The 24,358-nt window shown below is 41.8% G+C and overlaps 4 protein-coding genes across 6 annotated transcripts; 3 read left to right on the top strand and 1 right to left on the bottom strand.

The window, feature by feature from the left end:
- Positions 1-1,661: 1,661 nt before the first annotated feature.
- Positions 1,662-7,600, bottom strand: LOC139347746 (adenylate kinase 7-like). The gene is made up of 18 exons (XM_070987506.1): positions 7,376-7,600; positions 7,103-7,267; positions 6,807-6,921; positions 6,622-6,716; positions 6,426-6,536; positions 6,232-6,315; positions 6,049-6,137; positions 5,881-5,971; positions 5,692-5,769; positions 5,254-5,403; positions 4,800-4,928; positions 4,526-4,631; positions 3,937-4,065; positions 3,797-3,850; positions 3,398-3,595; positions 2,213-2,430; positions 1,947-2,105; positions 1,662-1,863 (listed from the first exon to the last, which is right to left on the bottom strand). The coding sequence occupies exons 1-18, from the start codon at positions 7,457-7,459 to the stop codon at positions 1,822-1,824; spliced, it is 2,097 nt and encodes a 698-aa protein (XP_070843607.1). The 5' UTR covers positions 7,460-7,600; the 3' UTR covers positions 1,662-1,821.
- Positions 7,601-11,995: 4,395 nt separating this feature from the next.
- Positions 11,996-16,181, top strand: actc1a (actin alpha cardiac muscle 1a). 3 transcript variants are annotated; one of them, XM_070986754.1, is made up of 8 exons: positions 11,996-12,024; positions 13,544-13,697; positions 13,785-13,913; positions 14,031-14,226; positions 14,333-14,494; positions 15,194-15,385; positions 15,670-15,851; positions 15,964-16,181. In XM_070986754.1, the coding sequence occupies exons 2-8, from the start codon at positions 13,569-13,571 to the stop codon at positions 16,105-16,107; spliced, it is 1,134 nt and encodes a 377-aa protein (XP_070842855.1). In that variant the 5' UTR covers positions 11,996-12,024; positions 13,544-13,568; the 3' UTR covers positions 16,108-16,181. The 3 variants fall into 3 exon arrangements, with proteins under 3 accessions (XP_070842855.1, XP_070842856.1, XP_070842857.1); XM_070986755.1 differs by having other exon boundaries at positions 12,003-12,024; positions 13,547-13,697; XM_070986756.1 differs by having other exon boundaries at positions 12,007-12,028; positions 13,547-13,697.
- A 681-nt stretch (positions 16,182-16,862) lies between these two features.
- Positions 16,863-18,377, top strand: LOC139348141 (inactive Rho GTPase-activating protein 11B-like). Its single transcript, XM_070988091.1, has 4 exons — positions 16,863-17,038; positions 17,127-17,223; positions 17,391-17,647; positions 18,200-18,377. The coding sequence occupies exons 1-4, from the start codon at positions 16,863-16,865 to the stop codon at positions 18,375-18,377; spliced, it is 708 nt and encodes a 235-aa protein (XP_070844192.1).
- Positions 18,378-20,284: 1,907 nt separating this feature from the next.
- On the top strand, positions 20,285-24,273 carry scg5 (secretogranin V). The gene is made up of 6 exons (XM_070987281.1): positions 20,285-20,619; positions 21,045-21,270; positions 21,889-22,038; positions 22,301-22,413; positions 23,037-23,090; positions 23,341-24,273. The coding sequence occupies exons 2-6, from the start codon at positions 21,045-21,047 to the stop codon at positions 23,467-23,469; spliced, it is 672 nt and encodes a 223-aa protein (XP_070843382.1). The 5' UTR covers positions 20,285-20,619; the 3' UTR covers positions 23,470-24,273.
- The last annotated feature ends 85 nt before the right edge of the window (positions 24,274-24,358 follow it).

Here is a 24,358-nt window from a genome sequence, read left to right as displayed (position 1 = left end):
GGATCTCAGCCATAACTGTATCGACACTTCTAAATCTTCATCATGATCCAGCTCATTGTCAAAACCTGTGTGTGTGTGTGTGTGTGTGTGTGTGTGTGTGTGTGTGTGTGTGTGTGTGTGTGTGTGTGTGTGTGTGTGTGTGTGTGTGTTTGTGTGTGTGTTTGCCTGTTTGCAGGTATCCTGGGTTCACAGGTATCCTGACCTCCTCTGAATGAAACAGAAGCAGCAGATAGAACCACAGAATTCAAAGCCGTGTGGATTCACAGTATGCAGAAATATGGATATCCTGTCATTCCCACAGCTGCAGGGACAATGACATATATAGCTCTGCAGCTTTAACAACCTGGAAAAGACTATTCTTGCCATTTATTGTGGTAGGGCTTTATGCATAAAGTGACCGTGTGACAGGAAGTGCTTCTGTTATGATCTATTTTCCATGTGAGCGAGCCTGCAGACGGCTTCTAATTAGCTGGTGGATTCCACACTACAAAGCAAACTGCGGACACCATCGGACTTTAATATCCACAACAACTAGAGCAACGCATTCTTATTCTGTGACGCATTTACCAACAACACCAGAACAAAGGCCTTTTCCACAGCCAGACTAATTTATTAAAAGCACAGCAAGGGAAGGACACTGGGATTTCAATGCATCTAATAAGACGAGAGCTCTCGTCCTTAGGTGGAGAAATATAAACACTTAAAGAGACTTCAATCCAAGTGCTTGCCTATGAAGTCTCTAGAAAAGATGCCTGCGCCACCTAGTGTTGAAAGAGCAGACTTTACATTCTGTACAGCCACATGCACAGAGATCTCTTTAATGATTCACATAAGATGCATGAAATATATATAGGAATAAATCATTTTTTAAATAAATCTCCTTTTTTTGAATTCATAAATCAGTTAGAAAGCAGTCTCTACTGCTTCACCTCCAACCAAAGATCTTTTGCACAGACCAAATGTCTGTGTGGAGCTTGCTGTGTTTACATCTTTGCTGGATTGAGACCAGGTTCTTCCAGTAAGCGCTGACTCGTCAACACAGTGGGAGCTGAGTCACAGACCAGATGGAGGACAGATCAGTGATGAGTGGAAACCTGGCTGAACCATAACACCGATCCAAGGCCTGCACCGAGAGAAGAGTCACTACATGTTCCATATTAAAAAGTGGACTTTTTAGTATGTTATATTTATGCCACATGACAATATACCTGCAGCATAGCTTTTGGTTCTTCCTCTATGTTTTGGTGTCTTATGCTAAAGCAGACTTTTAGTTTTGCACTTTCATTTACTTTAAATGCAGCTTTTATTTAGAAGAATGTATTTTTCTGTAATAATGACTGTTGTGCAAACACTCAGCCTTTGTGCTCATAGTTTTGCTTTCACGTCCACACATGCTTTATTCCCCACTTTGGCAGCTGATTCAGACTCTTGCATTCCTGCTTGCTTGACATATATTTGATCTCTCTACTCTTTCATTCACCACGTAGACCCTCCAATGGAGCCTTTGAAAAGCAAAGCAGGGCACCTGGACCACAACCCATTTATTAACTATTTATTCACATTTACAACTGCAGACTGCATGGATGAATAAAATCATTTCAAAGTCACCATCACTGTTAAAGCTCAGGCAGATCAGCTGCTTGAAAGATGAGATCACAAACCAAATTTTGAGAAGCATGTCATCAAATGTGTTTGTGTTTATTATGAGCCGGTAACACTGATTCAGCACTCTTCATTTTACAATCATCTCCTGATTATGGTAATTACTGTACAACAAACAGCCTCAAATGCAGTGAATAAATAACGTATTGGAGCATTTCCTCATTGCTGCTCTTGCTGGTTGTTCCGCAGTAGATGCTCAGCCTGCAGAAACGAAACAGAGCCGCTGTATCACTCGCTTTACAAAGGCACTTATGTTCATTACAGAGGGCCTGCTGTGTAAATACCAGGAAGTCGACGGGGTCCTCGGGTTTGATCTTGCAGCAGTCTGACATGGCCTCGGTGAGCGAAGGCATCACGTACTTCATCAGGTAGTTCCTCAGAGGCAGAGAGCGAGCCTCCAGCAGCTCGCACTCCTGTCTGTTCAGCTCGGACAAATTCTTCTGCTGATAAATGACACAATCATTGAACAGACTGTCAGTTCAGCAGTCATCTTTTTGTATACATCCTCTCTAAATGCTTGTATGACACAACGTGACTCCTCTTGGCTCACCCACTCCTCATACTGAGCGACCATCTCGGCCAGAGCAGCTTCATTCCTGCGTTTCCTCTCAGCAGCCTCTGCCGCCACTTTCTGCTTCCTCTCTTCTTCTTTCTTTCTGGCCTCCTCCGCCTGCTCCTCTGGACTCAGGCCATAGTTTTTGGGAATCCCCACCATCTCGGTGATCTTCTTCATGACATCTTTGTACTCTGAATCACCTGTAGACACCTCTGGGGAGGAACAAGACATACTTACTGTAAAGAAGCAGAACCATTATGAAGTGGACTCGCCAGGTCTTTTCTGAGCGTTATGCTGGCTGCAATGAGGTCATACTGACAAGAAACCTGCTGGATTGCTTAAAAGCACACAATGAGACTGCTCTCTTTCTTAATATGCCAGATGCTGGAAAAGGAAAAAGATTGAAGGAAACATTGAATCCAACATGTTCAACCTCTTCTTTAACAGTTTTACAGTTTGTGAAATTCACTTTATCACTTTCTTTCCGAGAGTTAAGAGAGAAGATGGAAACCACTCACATGTCTGTCAGGTACAGATGTAGCCAGCAGCTGGTTGGATTATCTTATCTTAGACAGGAAACGGGGAGACAGCTACCCTGGCTGTGTCTTAAGGTAACAAAATGAGTCTACTAGCACCTCTAAAGCTCATTGATAAAAGGTCCAGAGTGTCGGATTTATGGCAGGAATGAGCTAGATGGCACTAAATCCTAAATAAAAACGTCTTTTAAAGTTTGTTTAATCCATTAAAATCTGGCATGTCAAAGTGACAACTTCCTGATTCACAGGGATAAACTGCTGCCCGGCAGCCTGCAGAAAGCTTTTCTCTGTACAAACTCAAAATGGTATCAATCTCCTAATTGAACTCTCTGCAACAAGGAAAATTAGCATATTTCCCGAAGCGCTGGACTATTCCAGGCTCACAGGAAATATGATCATCATCTCAAGAAACTCCAGAACAAGAAGACGACTACAAACAGCCTGAAGACAACAAGACAGAGCGGAACAAACATGCAACTTATGGCCAAACTTTTCTACTATTTCATTTTCTAGATCTGAGGTATTTTGAAATATTCTGTTGTTCTGATGTTTTCCATTCATGCATCCTGCAGTAATCCTCTTTTGTGGTCTGAATGAACCTCGATGTGGCCTAATGTGGACTGTGTGGCTCTGAGGGCAGTACCGATGTGCTCTGGGTGAATCTCAAGCTCATCAAAGTAGTCCAGCATGGTTTCCTCAGCAGTACTGAGCTGTCGGTATCTCGTCAGGCGAGAGACAAATTCCTCGTGGGTGTAGTGCATTTCCTCCGCCACACTCTGTGGGAGCCCTCGCGCTCTCTGTGTCAGAAAGTCATCCGGTGCATTTAAGGCAAAAACGTACTCTGCAAAACATAAAACAAGTAGAATGAGAAAGAGCTTCAGCAGGGATGTTTTGTATTATTCGAGGTACAGTATGAAGAGTTTTGGTGAGTTACTTCTGACGTTGTTTCACAGCATCAGTTCCAGTGTTTGTGATGCTGTGAGAATTTAATGGCCTGTTTTACATCTTTGTGGTAAATTAAAGTAAGAAGTACATCAACAACCTGGAGTGATCATCTTGTTGCACTCAGGTCTAGCGGACATCTCCGTGTCCTCATCTAAAGGACAGAAACACCACATTCACATCAGTGTAATCAAAACCAGTGAGCGTTATACAGACATTAAATGAACTGATGAAACTTACCAGAGAAAATCAGCTTTGCTTGCTCGTAAGTCTCTGGGAAGCCATCGAGAACAAATCCTTGGTTCCTGCACAGCTTTGAATTCAGCTTTTCTTGCAAAATGTCAAACAGTAGATGGTCAGCCAGTCGACCTAATAGACCAAAACAGTTGTTTAAACCTGCAGGGAGGAACTGAAAGGCTCCCTGAGCAACAGCAACCCATCAATAATCCGACCGCAGACATCCAAATGTATATTTACCTTCCTAATTTCTTCTTACAACAATTTCACTGAGATAAATAAAGTTCAGTCTTATCTCATCTTGTTAAATGAAAGCTAAAAACTTGATTTAAAACTTTGAGAATTTATTAAGTTAGCATACAGTCCCCTTTTCTTCCCTGACAACATGTCTCTTTCTCACTTTTAATATCTTATGACATTGGGATCAACAGGTTTAGAGTCCGAGTTTGAAGTAAACCAAAGACTGCTGGATTCAAACATCCAAACCACAACTTTTAAAATAATGTTAAAAACCCCCCAAAATATCTACTTTCCAGCTTTCTGGGCGTGAGAGGATGCAGGTCTTATGTAGGGCTGTGGTTCTGTAACTAACCTGCATTCACTTCCATGTTTTTGTTAATGTTTTCCAGCTGTTTCCGTGCAGCAGCCACTTCCTCTTCACTGACATATTCAGGATCGGCTTCATTCACGATCTCCCTCTGGAGCACACAGACAGAAAAATGAACAGTATGTTCTGTATGCATCATGGCTGCTCTTAGTCTTGATTTGCAAAGAACTTCCACAAGAGGGCAGAATATTTCCTTTAGTTACATGTCAGTGAGAGAAATTAAATCTCCCTGCAAATGTAGTTCTTTGATTCCACTGACCAGGTGTGAGACCTTTTCCTCTGTGATCTCGTTGATCTTGATGTGGTGTATCTGGTAATGACTGCAGAGCTTCTCTGCAACTGTGGTTTTACCCACAGCTGGAGGTCCAACCAGGCAGATTCTGATTGGCTAAGGACATAAATGGGAAAAAAGGAAATCATGGTATCACTTTTTTGCCGTCAAAATATCTTTCATACATTAGAAACCTCATTAAGGTGTTTGCATTGTTATGGATGCGGCATATTGGCAGACAGTGGCATATTGAATCCAGGCATAGTAATAGAAATCCACAAAAATACTGTATATTTAAATATTTCCTGCTCTCTGTATGTAACAAAACCTTCAATTTAAGTATCAATGGCTGCCTTTCAGCTCCACAGAACCAACTGAGTGTCAAAAGTAAATTGTGTTAAACTGCATAAAATATCTTTATTTGAAGGACTTGAACACTCACAAGTAGCTGCCTGGCGTCTATGTACTCCTCCACAACGCTCTCTATGTTTTCAACCATCCCAGCTTCAGACGTCCAGCGGAGACTGAACGAATCTTTGATGGTTAAAGCGTCCAGGCGGAGGTCGATATTTAGATACTCCAGTTCCTCTGGCTGAAATGACAACACTGTACGTCACCGTTGTGATCCGAGATGCAAAAAATCTAGCTGCTTTAATTGTGTCAGATATTAGACATTTTCAACGGACGAAGCATAATCCTCCATTTAAAATGGATAATAACAGTATACTCATATGCTACTAAAGCTTGGTTGGGTATTGGTACATTTGAGTTCAAGTGTCACTTCAAGTGTCTCTAGGTTGGATTCTCACTCTGAGACAGTTTTTAACTATTATTAACTGGATGCTGAAAAAAAAAACTGTGAATGGAGGACATACTGTACCGTAAAGGCCTTCATGGCGATGGCTTCCTGCTCTGGTACTTTGTTCATTTTTCCTGGACCAAGTGTACTGCTTATCATCTGAAATGTTAAGAGTCAAACAATTTTTGTCTGTTTTGTTTTTTTTTTGTTTTGTTTTTTTACACATTTTTACACACACAACTTATCACCGCATTCATATAACGAGGTTACCTTTACAATATCCTCTAAAGTGTTCTTGGAGTCATCAACAGCAAGAATGTACTTTGACTTTGGCTTGAGTTCAATGATGTTTTGGAGCACTCTGAAAAAGAAACACAGCTCAGCCCTGCAGCAAAACAAATTATATACCGTATACAGAAATACAGCACTTCAAATCACCCTCCAAGGTCGTATACGTGAATCATGGGGATGGAATTTGTGCCTCGTCCAAAGAGAGGAACTTTTGGAAGCTTCATCAACCAAGACGCCTGTTTGAAAACACAAAAACATTTCATAAAAGGTGATATTGCAAAGTGCAGTATACACATAGATAAATAGAGTTATTATCACATTAATATCTACCTTGAAAAAATAGTGAAAGAGGTTCTCTCCTCGTCCATACTGAAGACCACAAGCAACAACATAGCCAGTGAGTTTGGACTTTTTCTGGAAGATTGGAAATCAAACAGTCTGTAAGGTTCAAAGGCATTTTTCCAGTGCATGTCTTTTTACAGCTAAATTCATTTCCCTGTGCTTCATCACAATAATGTACTTACACCTCTGCCCAGTTTGAGCACAAGTTTCTCCAGATTATTGTGGTTTTTGAAACTGGGATGTGGCCTTCTTCTTCTGAACTCCTCCTCTGTTGGCAGAACATCTGGTTCATCCTGAAAAGACAAAATAAAATCACATTGGTTGTGTCTTACGCACATGACAAGACGACTGTTTGCCAACATTTCCCTGCAGGCTCACCGGATTCTGGGGCTTGGTCATGGCCCAGGTCATCACGGTCGAGACTAAGATGAACATTTTTCGAGACTTGAAGTTCTCCATCTCAGCATGAAGGGCTGTTTGCAGAAGAAGGAAAAAAGGGAGGGACGATAAAGGAAATAGGGACAGGATACATTTTTATAGTGATAACCCTACTTACACCTTACCTGTGATTGCCCATGTTGCTTCTTCAAGCTGCTGTTGTGTGGCCCCTTCTGAGATGTTGTATACCACAACATCACACTCCAGCAGCTGCTTAAGAAGCTCATCTCGAGTTGGTGACTAATAAAAGAGATTATATACCCAATTAGACATAGCCTGTAATTTGCATTGTCCAGAAGCATAGTTTACATGAAGGTGTTATAGTCCCGGTATGTAAGGGCAGCAAGTTGAGTTAAAGATGAAGCGATATCAACCACATTTTACAGACAAACGAAAGAATGCTGTTTAATGTGTGACTCACCCTGTACTCTTCAAGCAGAAAGCTTTCTTTATCATCTTTGCCATCTTTGGTGGAGGCTGACACAGTCGCCACTATGTGAAAAGCAGGTTCACCTGGAGGGGAGGCCAACGTCTCTTCCGCTTCCGCTTCCTCGAGGCTCTCTCCGGCAGTGCATGTCGATAAAAACTGATAAACACACTTAGGTCAGAAGAAGTATAACTGTAAACTAGCGACTGACGACCCGTTTTAACACTGACAATATGACATTAGCTAGCAAGCTACTTAATTAGATACCTTTGCAATGTGTTGGGAGGAATACCTGTCGACGTCGTTGATAAAAAGACGTCTGGGACGAGTGTGCTGCTTTTTGTCGCCCATTGTATGAATTGGGGCAAACAGCTTAAATAACTAACGTTACTAAAATAAGTGTTAAAGCTCTAACTACTCGTCCACATTCGTGAAAATAACTTGTGGACCGAAAGAAAATGCTCCTTATTGTCCGTTGCTAGGGACTCACTCCAGTTGCTATGGCTCAACCAATGACATGCTTCGCTGGGAATGCGTAGGGTTGTGCGTGCGCGTTACTTCACGTACATCACGTTCACCACAATGTCAGGATAAAATGTCTTCAAAAGCCTTTATTGTCTTAAATGTCGTCAAATTTAAGCATAGTGAGTCTAAACGTACTGGAATAAGCTTTCCAGTTCTGATAATGGTCATAATTGTATAATTTAATTTTCATATTTCACATTCATTCCCCATAATTACTTATATTTACTTTATTTATTTTTCAGTAAATGGAGTTTCCATTAATCCCAGATGTTTTTATGAGAACCTTAACGGTTGACCACACTGTGGTACATTATACTGTAAGAGTTAAAATTTATCATACTCTTTTGTTATTATTTACTTACCTCTTTTAACACTAGTTATTGTACACATGCAACATTTTAGTTGCACATTTATGCCCCAAAAGGTAATTTTAGTTCCTTCATGCACTAATGTGACTCCATAAGGGAGAAAGCTGGTGTCTTTTACCGTATTTTCCATGTTACTGTCGAGTAACAAAATTACATTCTGTAGATTTACTATCAGTCTATTGATATAGCCACTAAGTCCTATGATCCAGGGACTTAAAATATCAAATATATGTGTGCTGTGTTACATCTGTTGACCTTTCTGTATCATTTTCACATGGTGTCACAATACTATTCCTCTCATGCTGCTGTAATTATCTTAAAGGGACTGCCAATTTAAATCACCGGTGCAGCTCTCCATCAAACTCGCGCCCCGTCCAGTACACACAAACCACACCCGCCTGGGGGCCTGTAGTTCCCCTCGTGGTGCAGGACAATGCAGCGCTGACATGGAAACTTTCAAAGCACCCCATATATTTATAGAGCTGACATTATCTGGGAAACTGCTGGCAGAGCTGGATGGTGTCTGCTCTGCACAGGTCTCAGCACTCAGTAAAACACACCCTGTCATGCATTCAAAGCACAGTGATACTGGAGGGAAGGATTGGTTGTTTCTGGCCATGTATAGTAATTCTCTGTGGAATGCTGAGAGGTGTATGCATAACATGGGAAGCTGAGGGATCTGAGCAGTTCCACAGAGAAGTCAGAGTACATTAAAATAATAATTAAAAAAACCTTCATTCCGTCATTTTTTAAAGTTTCCAGCTACCTGTCGCATGTTCTTACAGTAGTTCATTGAAATAAACAGGAAGAATAATCCTTGACCAAAAAACTTCTTGAGCACTTAACAGTTAAAGAGTCACATATTTCTCTCAAGAGTTTGTAGGATGCCAAAAACAAAGCTGAAAGATAGTGATGAAATATGAAATATGTAGATAAGTATAAGATGTAAAAATGCAGCTGTTGGCTTACTGGCCATATTAGCTTAAGAGATGTCAGTGTTATGCTCAGAATGCCCCCCCCCCCCCCCCCCCCCGAAAAAAAATCAAAATCAAATTGTCAAATTTCTCACATGTGCTTTCTCAAACTTGTGTATGTTGTTTTTGTCAGCAGCTAAAATAGCTGCTGATGTGATTGTTCTGATTAACATGTCAGCCAGCATGCAAACACTGACGCGCCATCAGCTGTTTACAGCAGGCATGTGGCACATTACGATAACGGCTGTTGGTGCCAAGGACAGCGCTGTGTGTTCATTGTCAGTGACCGTTCATGAAATGCTTGGCAATTGTAATCAAAACCATGCAAAACACAACAATCAGACTACTAGAATCACACAGGTACTAAATTAGTTGTCTGAATGTATTAAAAAGTACATTTTACTCAACTTGAAATACTCCCATTTGTGGAAAATGAAAGCAATATATTTATTCGTAGTCTGAAAGTTGTCACATATCGGCCACCTATAATGTGTGAAAGCATACTGATAGAGCATACAGGTTGATTTCATTGCTAATCAGTTCTAAAAATGTTGTACAAAGTTGGATTCAAGGGTCTTGTAGCAGCAGATGTTACCCAGTGCGCTGTCTGTGCAGAAAATCTTCACTTTCTTGTGTCGTCTCTTTTGACATAACAGCAAAAATGTGTATTCTGACATTGCATTGCCAATGGTAAACAAACCAGGAGTGACTGTTAAGAAGCAGTTGTTGCTAACAGCTGTTGAAGTGTGTGCATGTGTGCTGTAGGAGGAGGTGGGGGGTGAAGTGCAGGGGGGGCAGCTGTCAGGACAGACAAACCATGTGCTTCCTACGTGCCCTTATAAGGATGAATGTCCCTCAAAACCATGACCCATTTTAGACCAATCTGCTTTATCCTGATAGAGAGCGGGTGATAACGACGGGACTCTGCCAAAAAGTGCTGCATTGACCTGAAGGGAGCTGTTGACAAAACACAGCGGCGGTTTCATCCAAAAACTAAATGTGATGTCTCTGCCTCCTACTTTTTGCACAGCAGTGACCCCCTCACTGAACAAGAGAGTCTCTGCTCAGCAAACACTTGAAACACTCACTGCAGCACTTTGTTCAGTTTTGCATTTGTTTGGTTTGTTCAGTGTTCATCTCATTCACAATCATCCAATCAAGCTGTTAATGGCACTAAGACGCTGTCAGTGGTGGAAAGTGAACTTACTCAGGTACTGTAAACCATTCCAGTTAGCTCATTAAAATACTACTTACAGGTGACATGGATCCACTAATATAACAGTATTACACTGACAGCAGCAAGTACTTTTTCTTTTGATTATCTTTGCGGATAATACCTTTGTGCTTTGTGTGTAATGATATGATAATGAGTGTTTTCATAGTTTGTTACAGCTACTTTCACTTAAATGATCTGAAAGTTTCGTCCACCACTGACTGATGTCACAGGTCATCAGAGGGCAAAAGACTCCTGAAGTGCTGCCTCATGAACACACATAATCCATGTATAGTTCTTCATTTCTTGGAGCTGTATTCCCAAATCGTACTTTTCTTTAGAGTTTATCTTTTGCTGGGCGTGCAGAAGCCTGGATAAAGTCATTATCACAGAAAGCACACAAAGCTTTATGTATGTATGTAAATCCTCTCTTGACTTCACCTTAAAGTCAAGCAGCTATTTTGATAATAGCTTAATCATTTAAGCAATTTGTGCTGCTTTTCCTCATCGTATGGGAAGATGAACTGAACATCTGATCTGAATAAGTTAATATTTGATCATTGTTTCAGGTGATTTTTACATACACACCTCTTTACAAGATCCAAAGCCCTTTGCAGACTGTAGTGATTCACCAGGACATTCATCCAAAACTTAATGAATGGTTATGATTTGGCAAAGCTACAAGATGTCAAAGTAACTCAAGTCTCTGTTATGTAAAAGCTTGGAATGGAAATAGGTAAGCAGGTTAGTAGCGTGTCTCTGTGAGGTTCATTACAGCACATGGCTACAAATGGAATATTTCAACGTGCTGATGGTGTGTGTGTGTGTGTGTGTGTGGGGGGGGGGGTATTTACATTCTTATTGCACTCAAACTGGCCTGATAGGGCTACAGCATGGGGACGTGGGACCGTGGGGGCAGTGCGGGGTGACGAATAAGGAGCCGGAGCCTGAGCCTCAGTCTGCGGTGACATGCAACCACTGGCACCTGTTACACTCCATTTCCCTAAAAGGAGACAGTGGAGCCAATCAGAGCTCAGAACCGCCGCTCGTGGCTGCCTGCACAAGCCATCCCAGGGATCTGTCGTCTGCTGGAGGTCCGGACCCTGCCCTCAGCTTCCTTCACACGCCCCTCTTACAATATTGCCTCTCAGCTGTCTGGCATGTCGCCCCCCCCCCCCCCCCCCCCCCCATCCTCACACATCCCCCGACACTGGCAAACTATCACAGGAGGGTCCCCTTAGACAGCTCCTTAACCAGATTACTCAGACGAGATCTCAGATTACCATTGCACCCTCCACTCAGCCACATCCCCAGCGCTCTGTTTGAGCTTAGTCATATTAGTACATCCTTTAAGACCTGAATGGCAGCTCCACAAACTATGAGTGGGAGAAAGATGCAGCTGTTTGAGGCAGAAATCTGAATTAATCAAGCTGATAATATTGCAGTTGCAGGGTGTCCCAATTAACATACTCAAATTGAATAATTTGACACCTAAAATGCAATTAAGACACAGCATTCTAATGTACAAACCATATATATTTATCTCATCAAACTAATGAACATCCAGGCAAAAATCTTCATGAAACTTCCTCCTACTCCTCATTTCTGTCCACTGCCTTTCATCTCCAAGGCAACGTCTCTCCTGTCTGCTGGCGTCCCTGACACAGGATCCACTTTACTGAACCATTTTGCCGAGCAGCACTTAATTTGGGCTTGTGTGAACCCATGAACCCGCCCACCAGCCCCCAGCCTCAGGATGCTAGGACATATTTAAGGACCCCCTCGCACCGTCGCCCTTTGTCCCAGTGGAAACTCCAGTCTTGTGGATACAACTTGGTGAGTCCCTTTACACTCTTCTTGCATTTCAGCTGGTGGTTTTTTGGACCGTAGGGATCAGGGAGGATAAGCAGACGCTGCTGCTGTAGGACATGTTTTTGCCACAACATGGATACGTTTTATACACTTTGCACTTGGCTTCTGTGTCTGTGATAAGAGCTGGTTGTGTTTTTTGGGGGAAGGATGAGAGCTGAGTATAAGAGAGGGGGGAGAAGTTCGAAGAAAGGGAGAAAAAAGAGAAATCGGTGGTGATGAAGAGTTCAGAAGGTGTTCATTAGGAGTGAGACTCTGCAGACTAGGAAAGTGTCTGAGGTCAGGGATGCAGGGATGGGATGCTTGTGGTAGAGTGCCAGACATAAAGCTCTAACTCAGAATAGATACAACCTAAAAAAATATATCGTGTTCAACAAATATGGATTTACTTCTAGGTTGAATAGATAAAATTTAATTTGATGGATTTCAAACCAAAAAGAACCAAGTAACAAAAAATACATTTTCATTGTAGGGATAAAAACCCTCTGAAGTAGCATTTCTAACATCATGGGAAGCTAAAAAATAATTAAAGTCTAGTCTGTCTATCTTGGCCAGAACTCTTCAAAGGGAGATGTTTAGTTTCAGTCAGGCTTTCCTGATTAAATGAAAACAAAAACGTAGTTAAAAAAGCAATCAGAGTCATTTTTCTGCGTTCACAGTAGGTATTTAAATACAGGATGGTACACTATAGAAACCAAAGTGTCGATGAATACATATTGAATTTACTAAAGTAATTTAGAAAAACTCTCATTTCAATGGTGCCTTTGATGTATGATGTTTCATAGCTTGCAATACTGTGGCTGATTTCCATAAAAACATGACAGACAAAACCACAGCAGCCATTCAAACTGAAGTTAGAGATGCTGATTTGAATGGGGAAGCCTGTATGAAGGACAGGATGCTGCCACTTGGGATGCAGACTGTGGCCAGAGATCCTGGAAGGATCTGAGCACATGGTCTGGCCCCAGACAGAGGAGTCCACTATGTGGCGACAGCTGAGGAGAGACCCAGGCCTCCGGTGCCACTCGTCAGAAGACACACCGCCTCAGCTGTTAACTGGCTCTGGCTTAACAACCAGATAGGGAGGAGGGGTTGTGGGGACGGAGGAGGGTGACAAGGGTCCCGAGGCTGAAAATAGCCCCATGAGAGTGTGTGTGGGGGGTCCAGCCATGTCCCCTTTTGGCTTTTCCGGCAGCTGTGGGACTCAGAGAGGAGATTAGAGCACTCAGGTGTCTTTATACTGAACATGGTGCTACATCGTCTCTTTGACTTGCATGAGTTTGTTTTCTGTGCAAAATGATCTTCCCATTAGATTTTAAAGTCAATACATTAACTGTGTTAGGCTGACTTACCAAAGTATGACGGAAACTTTATGAAGAACCTTGAAGAAAGCAAATAATGTTCACTGTAAAAGTCCCTGATACAGACAAATGTGAATATCACTAACTAATGTTTTTACTGTTTCTCTATCCTCTGTCTCGAATAGAAGGCCATCCCAAAAAAGACCAAACATGTGTGACGACGACGAGACCACCGCCCTGGTGTGCGACAACGGCTCTGGCCTGGTCAAGGCTGGGTTTGCCGGTGATGATGCTCCCCGTGCTGTCTTCCCATCCATTGTTGGACGCCCCCGTCACCAGGTAGGGCGACTGAAAGGGCCACGTTGCTTCGTCACAGACTGTTTAGCTTGTTCCTGAGATACTGAGATGTGTTTGCTTTGTCCTCAGGGTGTGATGGTGGGTATGGGTCAGAAGGACAGCTATGTGGGAGATGAGGCCCAGAGCAAGAGGGGTATCCTGACTCTGAAGTACCCCATCGAGCACGGCATCATCACCAACTGGGACGACATGGAGAAGGTGAGATTATATATTAACATCTTTGTTTTGTTTTTTTCTCGCCATGATTGGAGCCTAATTCTACATTTATTATATGAAATTGTCCCTGACATACTTCTTCCTCATCCCTTTTCACAGATCTGGCACCACACCTTCTACAATGAGCTCCGTGTGGCCCCAGAGGAGCACCCCACCCTGCTGACTGAGGCCCCCCTCAACCCCAAGGCCAACAGGGAGAAGATGACCCAGATCATGTTTGAGACCTTCAACGTCCCTGCCATGTACGTGGCTATTCAGGCAGTGCTGTCCCTGTACGCCTCTGGCCGTACCACCGGTGAGTCTCTCCCGAGGACTTGAACTCGCTGACTGTACAACATCAACCGATGGAAATGCACACTTTAAGTGTTGTCCTCTAACAAACTTCTGCTCTTTCTGGGCAGGTATTGTGCTGGACTCTGGTGATGGTGTGACCCACAATGTGCCCATCTATGAGGGTTACGCTCTGCCCCACGCTATCATGCGTCTGGATCTGGCCGGTCGCGATCTGACTGACTACCTGATGAAGATCCTGACTGAGCGTGGCTACTCCTTCGTCACAACTGGTAAGAAAACCCCAACAACTAACTGGAAAGAGAAAAATGGATGAGTTATAAGAGTAATAGAGGTCTGGGACACATAACATGACACTTAGTACAACCACACAAGAGTCATAATGTCAGCAAACTGGCATGTCCCAGCAATATTGAGCTAAAGATTGCTAACATTAGCTAACATCAGTCACTGAGCTACCAGATCAAGTGTATTGAACTGAAACAGAATGAGCTATTTCTCACTTTAAAAGTTTCATAGTGTTGCTATAAACACAAGAAGACAGCTAATAAGAAAAATGAAGCACAAAGCCTCATTTAGCCTACTTCTAATTTATTTAACTTCTTAACTCTTTAGGCTAGCAATATTGAGCTAAAGTTTGCAAATGTTAGCTAATGTTAGCCACCGTAAGCTACAGCTCATTCTGGACCAAGTGAGGCTAGCAACAAAACCCCTGAAATTTATTGAGCGATGTGTTTTATTTCTTTATTAACAATTCAATTAATTTATAAGAGAAATAATATTTCTTATTTTGAAAAGCGCCCATTAACATATGCTAACATTTGTCACAATAAGCTAACTATACTGGGCATACTAAGTGTGGCATAGCAGCAAAACCATCATTTGAGAAAAGGTGCATTTAATTGGTCATGATTAAAACTTTTAATTTGCGGGAGGAATGCTAACACTAAACTGATATTTTCTCCCGCCAGCTGAGCGTGAGATCGTACGTGACATCAAGGAGAAGCTGTGCTACGTTGCTCTGGACTTTGAGAATGAGATGGCCACCGCTGCCTCCTCCTCTTCCCTGGAGAAGAGCTACGAGCTGCCCGACGGTCAGGTCATCACCATCGGCAACGAGCGTTTCCGCTGCCCCGAGACCCTGTTCCAGCCCTCCTTCATCGGTGAGTCGTGACAGCTGAACTAGTGGACAGTTACCCTGAATGAACACTATGCATTCTGCAAGTCATTCTTCACATGTACAGTGAAAACTTTTTTACAAAAATGATGTATGAGCTGGCAAAAAAGAAACATTTTGACCAGAAATAATCCCTCAAATGAAGCATAAATTATATTAAATTCATATTTCTCAATATTTTTTTATATTTCAGAATCTTATTTATTTTCCTAAAGTAAAATCTTTGATGTCAATCATATGAAAACTCACCTTTTCCTCTCACCTGTGCAGGTATGGAGTCTGCTGGTATCCATGAGACCGCATACAACAGCATCATGAAGTGCGACATTGATATCCGTAAGGACCTGTACGCCAACAACGTGCTGTCCGGTGGTACCACCATGTACCCTGGTATTGCTGACCGTATGCAGAAGGAGATCACCGCCCTGGCCCCCAGCACCATGAAGATCAAGGTGAGCCCTTATGGACCAGCACTACCTGGTGAAATCCAGTTGACAGGAAGCTTTTAAGTTGTAAAACTGTTCTCGTACCAACCCGTATCTCTACCTTCCCCCCTCTCATCAGATCATCGCTCCCCCTGAGAGGAAATACTCCGTCTGGATCGGTGGCTCCATCCTGGCCTCCCTGTCCACCTTCCAGCAGATGTGGATCAGCAAACAGGAGTACGATGAGGCTGGCCCCTCCATCGTCCACAGGAAGTGCTTCTAAATCTCCAACCATCACCAAAAACCCCTCAACAACTGCACCGGCTCTCCCTCCATACCTGTATTTCTACTGTGCCTTATGCTGTATATACATGTACTATTGTAATAAAAATAGTTGCTTTTAACAGTAAAAGTCTGGAGTGTTGGGGTCTCAGTAACAAGCATTTACATGAACATATATTTGTCTATTGATTCAGAATACATAATTTGGGTACGGCTGCACTGTTTAATAATTTTCCACTTACCAAGCGAAGATATGAGAGCTATCTCGTCTCTTTTTCTATTCCACAAAAACCTGCAAATTCCCGCTAATCCAAGAAGGCTTTTAAATAGTTTCTTTGTCTTAAGAAGTCAGAGAAATTTCTCAACACATAAATTAATTAAAACTCAAAATCATTTGGAGATACATGGTTTTCAGTAGATAGAATGTGTGAAGAGTATAAAGGCAATATTTGCCACTGAGATGTAGTAGAAGTACAGTACTTGAGTAAATGTACTTTGCACTACTGTTCATCACCATCATCTGAAAGCTGAGGTGAAAGTTGTGTTCAAGCTGAACGCTCATATCTACCACTTTCCCATGTGACTTGAATGCAACACTTCTGTCACTTCCTGGTCACCTGTGCCACAGGTGCTATGGATGAGCATAATAAAGCCAGCCTACTTTATTCACCACTCATTTGGTGGGTAACAGAGATTACGGTGTCACAAGGCTGTTGAACTGCGTGTTTTCTGACAGCTCTCACTGATATTCAAACCATGAAGGTCACAGACAGTAATGTAATCCGGTTTCACCTTCAGGTTCTTTATGGGATAACCGCGAGGAGCTTTGAGAAGAAGAGGGAGCGACTCTTCATCGGTGGTGCAAAGATCTTTGGTGTTCCTCTGGAGAGTTTAGCCAGGCAGTACATAGCTGAGTTTGGACTGGTGCCGTGGTGAGTGGGGGCAGCAGGATGAAGAATTTGTGAAACTACAGCTCAGAGATTAATCTTTTTTTTTATTGTTTTACATGTTGTGTCTCAGCTTCTTGGTGGATGCTTGTTCATTTCTTCTGGAGCGTGCTGGGACTGTAGGCCTGTTCAGAAAACCAGGCTCTCTTCCTCGCATTAAGACCCTCAGGGTAAGATTTTGACCTATCTGTCGGAGCAATAGCACCACCTGGTGGTTTGAGCAAACACTGCTTCTGTGTCATCTTTGTCTCAGTGGAATGTGCGAATGTCTATTAGTGATGGGACTTTTTATTTTGGAAAGTTTTAAATGATGTTGCACTTCCTGTGTGTGTTCCAGGCCAAGCTGAACAGAGGAGAGGGGTGTCTTTCCACAGCGGTGTCTTACGACGTGGCGACTCTCATCAAGCAGTTTTGCAGGGAGCTGCCGGAGCCTTTGTTTCCCTCTGAGCTCCACGCAGCCCTGCTCAAAGCCCAGGCGCTGCCCAACCTGGAGGACAGGACTGCAGCCCTCCAGCTGCTGTCCTGTTTGCTGCCTGCCAGAAACTCCTCCTGTCTGCACTACCTGTTCGACTTCCTCTCCAAAGTCTCCCAGAGGTTTGACACATTAAAGTAGTAGATGGTCACCAGTGTGATCATGTGGAGCTAAACTTTGATTGGATTTTGCTGAATAGATGGCACAAATGTTGAGATTTTAAAGCAGGCAAGCAATGTTTACACCTGTAAAAGGAAGATTACTGCCTTGGATAACGGTATTGGTACTGTGTGTCTGCACCAGTGGTTCCCAAACAACCCCTCAGCCTGATAACAGTCCTCAGTGTGAAATCATGCAATTATGAATGGTTGAATGATGAAGCAAAAAATACAGAAAAGTCAGAAAAAGATTAACAGTTTGATGCACTGTATCAGAAAGAGATTTTTTTAATTTTTTATAATCATCTTGAGACCCTTCAGATATATCAGAGGGCGGTCCTGACCCCAGGCTGGGAACCACTTGTCTACAATTGGCTGAGAGTTACTTCCTTTTTTCTTTTTAAAGTACAAGTTAAAATGATTGATTTTGATCTTCAGACAGGCTTCAGCACATTTTCAGGTGACATTCTGCTGATTTCATGTGTTTCTTCTCTTCATCCTATGTGACACCATCAGAAGCGCTGAAAACTTGATGATCGGCTCCAACCTCGCTACAGTCTTCGCTCCGTGTCTTTTACCGTCTCTCAACAAGGCAGAGATGTCTGAAGAGCGACTCGAGCTCAGAGTTCGGGTCCTGAGCACCTTCATTGAAAATCCTCACTTATTTGGTAACAAACTGCTCAGTCTGTCTTGACTCTACAGTTTTGATTAAGGGTATTAATGATATCTGTTTATTAGGTGTGATTCCTAAAGCGGTCATGGACAGCATGGACTTTCTAAAGAATTTATATCCTCTGAATGGAGCAGAGAGAGGACATAAAAAGAGACACAGTTTCAAAGGTAAAGAAAATGAAACATGTTGGCTCTCATTGGCTTTTTCTCAATTGTGCGCTCTTCAATTTCATTTCCCCAAACACTTAAAGTGATGCAGTCCATGAAGACGGTGCCTTGGATTCAGGGGAGGTCAAAGGTCAGACCTCCAGTCTCTGAGCAGTCCACCTCAGGAGACAGGAAAACGCTCAGGAGGAGCCTCGGTCAGGAGGCTCTTCCCAATGTCCAGCTGTTCAGGACCTGTTTGCCTAGTGCAGGTAAGACGATATGAAGAAAGAAACTGGCTGTAACGGGTGTGAATTTGTACCATAGACTGAATGTAAAGATGGACATGGACATGTCTCCACTTCTGTCTTCATTTTTGAGAAGCTGTCATGTCAGCCTACAATGATTTGTACAGAATGCAATGATATTAAAATTGTTTATAGACCAAGACTGCAGCCCAGCAGCAGCTTTGTTGGACAGCCACACTGGCAAAGACACATGCAAGACCCCGCAGGAGAGACTAAAAAGGTAAATTTTAAACAGAGTTATATAAATAATTTGATATCATACTAGAGCTGATCTCTCAATGCTAACATTATGCATTGTTGTTGCATCATATGTTTAATTTCTGGAGTGGCTTTGACAAGAAATCACTAAATATTGAACTGTACAAGTAACTTTCAGGGATCTACGTTTGGGTCATTTTCCGAGGTTCAGCAGAGGGTCGGATGCAGGCAGCTCTCCTGTGCTCACTGGCGTCGGGAAACTGCACCTCACATCTTGGAGGAGACGCACGTCCATATAAAGTAGTGAATATTAAGAAATGTGGGTCACCCCATATTACTGCAGCATTTTACATTCAAATCTCAGACAGACCGCTTTGTATTCATTAAGTGGCTTACAGTGGTCTAGTGTTTTGAATCCGTTCACTTAAAATATGTTTTAACATTCTACATTTTAATGAATTTACTGTATGTTTTACTATTTATTCCACAACAAGACTGTCACATGGATTAAGTTCGACTACACTTTTATTTCAAGTGAATAAACCTTTTTTTTCCTAAATATTTATCTTTTTTTTTTTTTTTACCTGCACATGTTATACACAGGATGCTTATATGGTGGCTTAGGTGGTGGTGTTGGTAAAGTGATGGTCCATCATCACTGATCATATCTGCAGAAGATTAAGAACAAAATGCACATTTTTTTAAAATTTATTTTTAATTCAATCAAGTTGTTGATGAATGCAATCCATGTAAGAAGATAAACAAGTCAGTACAGATCCAGAAATGAGCAAATACTAATAAGAGAATTATAATATTACAAATTAAATACGGGACAGTGTTATATATCACAACCAGAGGTCTCAGGTGACCCTCAAAAAACGTCAAAGCATTATAGGCAGGATGAACGGAAATGTATATACTGCATGAATAGAAAATAAAAACATAAGCAAAGGTATAAATATACACAGAAATAACAAGCAGGATAAAAAAGGAGCTAGTTTGTGTTCAGATGTGTCTTAATTTGACACTGGGTATATCAGCATTATGCAAACAGTTGAATGATTTATCACACTAACCACCTACTGAAGATGATTACAGAGAAGATGGGCTTACGTTTGTGATATAAACTTGTTTTCATGGAGTACATACTGTCCTGGCGCCTGTGGTGGCTCTCACTGCAGTGCTGCTGTGGGTGCTGCAAATTAATTGGCACAATGTAACAGCCAATGAGAAGGGAGGATTTTTGGTATCTTAGCAACTGCATCTTGAACCGTGAAGTGAGGCGGATCGCATCCTGCAAGGTTGCATAATGGATAGCTATGATGACGATGGAAATACAGTGTTTCCCTTCAAAATAAAGTAGGAAGAAGAGCTAAACCTTTAGGACAATTATTTTATAACAATGAAAGAGCAATAAAACCCAAATTCATGCTAAAGCTATTTTAATCCGAATGAATTGGGGTGATATTTGTCGAGAAACAGATTTAAAAAAAAATTCTTATAGTGTTTGTAAAGAAGACTTTTATTTTAGGAGCCGGAAATACGCGTTTGTATTCTGGCCAGCTTGACAGAGGTCTCGCGCAGCAGGCAGGTCCCACCATCCGCGCGGACACGGTAAGAAAAATACACCAAAGAAATCCTTTTTGTGGATCATTTGTGATGTTTTCTAGAACTACATCATATATTTACTCAAATAAATGTATTTATTTACAGATTTTAATATAAATGATGGTGTTTTTCTGTTTTATTGACATAATGTAGGCTATTTATAGACTATTTACATAGGCCCTCTGTTTACAGAGTGAGTGGCGCACCAAGACTTTATTCCATTTGCACGTAATTTCTCTTACAGTTTTTATTAACCATCATAACAGCTGTCAGAAAAGCATCCAATAAAACCTCTCTCCACATTATGGACCCTTTTGATCTAATTAGTCATGTGAATTTGTCATGTGTCTAACAGAGAGATGCACCTGTGTTTGCACATGATTACACGCCTGACCGTCCAGTGAAATCTATTGTGTTTTCTCCCCCTGCAGATGACAGAAATGGGCTCGGCTGTGCGGTTATGGTTGCTCGGCCTCCTCCTGTGCCTGCAGCTCGGAAGGGCTCCAGCCCGCAGCCCCCGCACGGCGGACCAGGTGTCTGAGGCCGACATCCAGCGGCTCCTGCACGGCGTCATGGAGCAGCTGGGCATCGCTCGGCCCAGGGTGGAGTATCCGGCACATCAGGCCACCAACATCGTCGGGCCTCAGAGCATACAGGGTATGTTGGGCTCTGTTTCTCCTGTATCATATGTCTTAATTCGGTACTTGATTTCCTTCTTTTCTCTCTTGTCCTGATCAAACAACCCAAACAGTAATATAAAATCAACACCATTGTCTCCTGTTTGATTGGTGACCAAATAGTTAAAATAATCCCGTTTTGACCCAGTGATATATTCTCTCTAAATGTACACTTACAGGGTACACAAAACAATTTTACATTTCACATTAATTTTAATTCACATCACAGTAACCAAGTCTTCAAATTTCTTGTTTTATCCTAATAACAGTGCAAAACTCAAAGATACTCGGTTTACTGTCAAACACAGAAAAAAATAATCTTTAATTCTGACAAGCGGAAACTACAGAAAAACACACCGAAACAATTAACTCTTTAGCACAATATTAGTAGATTCCTTCGTCATTTGTTCGAATCGCTGATTAAAATAATGCCCCTGATCATTTATGTGCCAGAGATGCTGCAAATATGTCATATATGACATTTACAATAGTGTAAATACTTCAGTGATGCTTGTACTTACAATATGAAGCTTTTCTTGATGGCTGTGGTGGAGCTGCTGTTTTTCTGCTGATTGTAGCCCTTGCTTTCCTCCACAAGGTGGTGCTCATGAGGGGCTTCAGCACCTCGGCCCCTTCGGCAACATCCCCAACATTGTGGCCGAGCTGACAGGCGACAATGTTCCCAAAGACTTCAGCGATGACCACGGATACCCGGACCCTCCAAACCCCTGTCCCCTGGGAAAGACCGGTACAAACTCTTGTTCTAAGCACGTTTTCTGTTCTTTGGTGTATTTATTTGCGCTTTGCTGCTTTTGCACATGAATTTCTGACTGAAAACGATCTGAATCACTACATTGACCACTTTTACATTAATTGCTGGCTTTTCAATCAATCAGTCCTGATGAACTGTTAAGCTGAAGCCTTATTAAGGCTCCTCTTCTTCTTCTTCTTCTTCTTCTTCTTCTTCTTCTTCTTCTTCTTCTTCTTCTTCTTCTCTGTCACATTCACAGCAGCAGACGGCTGTCTGGAAAACGCTCCGGACACAGCCGAGTTCAGCAAAGAGTTTCAAAAACACCAGCACCTCTTTGACCCGGAGCACGACTACCCTGCCCTGGCAAAGTGGGTGAGTACAGGCAGACGGGGGCTAATTATTATTTTTACCAGGGATCAATCAAACCGGTGAAACATGCTCCTTTTTGCTTTCTTACTACTTATTTCCATTGCTTGACTTAAATATTGCTTTCCTAATGCTGTAAAACAAAATGTAACAATACATTGATACAAATGTACTGAATGTTATTTATTAATATAGTGTTTCTGATACCAGATGGGCCCTCACATTAGTGCATAGTGCATCTCACATTCTAGACAACAAGTGTTTAGAGATTTTTTTAGACATAAGTTAGACATAAGTTGTAGTCATAACGGGTTGTTATCTGCTCTAGTTTCAGTCTCTCTATCGTCTCTTCCTCTCTGTTGTTGGGAACAAGCAGCCCAGCACTCACAGCTATGGTTTCTCCTGCTGGCGACAGCATAAAAACAAAAATGAAGACAAGACTTTTGCCATTTACAACATCAAAAGAAACTTGTATCTTGGTTGGTCTGGCCTGAAGAAATCACCCGTTTGAGTGTTTTTACTCGCTGGAAAGGCATTCAGGCAATTTGTTGACTGTAATTTAGAAACAAAGGGCCGGCTGTAAAGCAATGATTTAATGTCAGAAAACTGTTTCCTGTGTTTCCTTTCAGAACAAGGAGCTTTTGTACCAAAAACTGAAGGGGGGACCGAAAAGAAGAAAAAGGGTACAGTGTTTGTTGTCTTTTTCCTCCTCCTTTGTAGTGTTGTGTCTGAGAAACCACATCACCAGCACGGAAATTTACCCCAGAGGGGAGCACTCTCTGCTTTAGATGAGAAGTGATATTTTCTGAACAGAAATCCCACTTTTGGGGGGGTAAAACACTGGTTTTTTAAATCAGATTTTGTTCTCTGTGGTCAGATATTACTGCAAGTCCTGATGTTTACAGTAGTAATATTTTTATCCGCCTCCTGCAGAGTGTCAACCCGTATTTGATGGGCCAGAGGCTGGACAACGTGGTCGCCAAAAAATCTGTTCCTCACTTCTCCGAGGAAGAGGAGGAAGAGGCACCGACCGTCTCTGCTGACGGCAAATCCACCACCTAAACCCCTGCACCTGCAACACTCACTTTAAGTACACGCTGATTGAAGTTTTTAACACTGCATATTTAAGCATTGTGGTAAATGGTACATAGAAAAAATACTTTGTTGTGTTTTTTATTTTATTTTATTGTAAACATATTTATTGGCCAAGATCTTCACTAATTAAGCACGACATGCTGTATCTGTGATACAGTTAAAAAGATTTTCTTAGACAGGAAATACATTAGAATATTCAAGATCATTTATAGGTGGAAAAGTGATTCTCAGTTTGCTTATATAAACTCATTTTAAGGTAGAATCACATGATTCATGAGTCACATGAGATTCAACCATTTAACCCAAAATGCCAAAATATGGAGTGTTAAAAACTTGACCGGCAGTGTACAATATATCTACAACTGTATTATAATTAGAAGTTGTATAAAGATATATTGATTTGGAGGAATGTTGAATCAGAGAGTTATTATTACTCATGACTGTACAGATACACTCACAAATTAAATTTTTGTGTCTTGATACAAACAGTTCTGCATCTTGAAGCAAAGACTGAATACAGTTCATATTCTTAGAAGTTAATTATTAATTGTTGTTGCTTTGCTCTGTCATGTAAGGGATGACTGTCACTGTAGCATGGCAAATATTGTAAATCTTCTTCTGATTAGTGTCTTTTTACGTCACCACACTGCGTCATTATGAATCTCTGCAGGCAGCACTGAATCCGTCTCGGGTCGCTTCATCATAACAAAGATGGTTGTGTTATGTTTTTGTTCTGTAAAGTCAAATAAACGATTTATCTGCATTGAGAAAGTTTGGAGTTGGGTTTTTTTTTTTCTTTCTTTTTCCTTTCAGACAGATAAAGTGAGGATTGGTGATTGGGTGGGCGTGCTCTGCT

This window comes from Chaetodon trifascialis, chromosome 19, assembly GCF_039877785.1.
Source record: "Chaetodon trifascialis isolate fChaTrf1 chromosome 19, fChaTrf1.hap1, whole genome shotgun sequence".
NCBI classification, from domain to species: Eukaryota; Metazoa; Chordata; class Actinopteri; order Chaetodontiformes; family Chaetodontidae; genus Chaetodon; species Chaetodon trifascialis.
Note: the sequence above shows the minus strand (reverse complement) of the source record. Positions and strands in the feature narration are given on the sequence as shown.

Excerpts from the sequence above, each read along its gene's own strand:
- scg5 (XM_070987281.1), top strand. The coding sequence starts at position 21,045 with ATGACAGAAATGGGCTCGGCTGTGCGGTTATGGTTGCTCGGCCTCCTC. Across the intron at positions 21,271-21,888 it reads CGGGCCTCAGAGCATACAGG|GTGGTGCTCATGAGGGGCTT; the intron begins GTATGTTGGGCT and ends TTCCTCCACAAG. Across the intron at positions 22,414-23,036 it reads ACCCTGCCCTGGCAAAGTGG|AACAAGGAGCTTTTGTACCA; the intron begins GTGAGTACAGGC and ends GTTTCCTTTCAG.
- LOC139347746 (XM_070987506.1), bottom strand. The coding sequence starts at position 7,459 with ATGGGCGACAAAAAGCAGCACACTCGTCCCAGACGTCTTTTTATCAAC. Across the intron at positions 4,066-4,525 it reads AAACATGGAAGTGAATGCAG|GTCGACTGGCTGACCATCTA; the intron begins GTTAGTTACAGA and ends TTGGTCTATTAG. Across the intron at positions 2,431-3,397 it reads GATTCACCCAGAGCACATCG|AGGTGTCTACAGGTGATTCA; the intron begins GTACTGCCCTCA and ends GTTCCTCCCCAG.
- actc1a (XM_070986754.1), top strand. The coding sequence starts at position 13,569 with ATGTGTGACGACGACGAGACCACCGCCCTGGTGTGCGACAACGGCTCT. Across the intron at positions 14,495-15,193 it reads CTACTCCTTCGTCACAACTG|CTGAGCGTGAGATCGTACGT; the intron begins GTAAGAAAACCC and ends TTCTCCCGCCAG. Across the intron at positions 15,386-15,669 it reads GTTCCAGCCCTCCTTCATCG|GTATGGAGTCTGCTGGTATC; the intron begins GTGAGTCGTGAC and ends TCACCTGTGCAG.
- LOC139348141 (XM_070988091.1), top strand. The coding sequence starts at position 16,863 with ATGAAGGTCACAGACAGTAATGTAATCCGGTTTCACCTTCAGGTTCTT. Across the intron at positions 17,224-17,390 it reads CTCGCATTAAGACCCTCAGG|GCCAAGCTGAACAGAGGAGA; the intron begins GTAAGATTTTGA and ends TGTGTGTTCCAG. Across the intron at positions 17,648-18,199 it reads CTCTCCAAAGTCTCCCAGAG|AAGCGCTGAAAACTTGATGA; the intron begins GTTTGACACATT and ends TGACACCATCAG.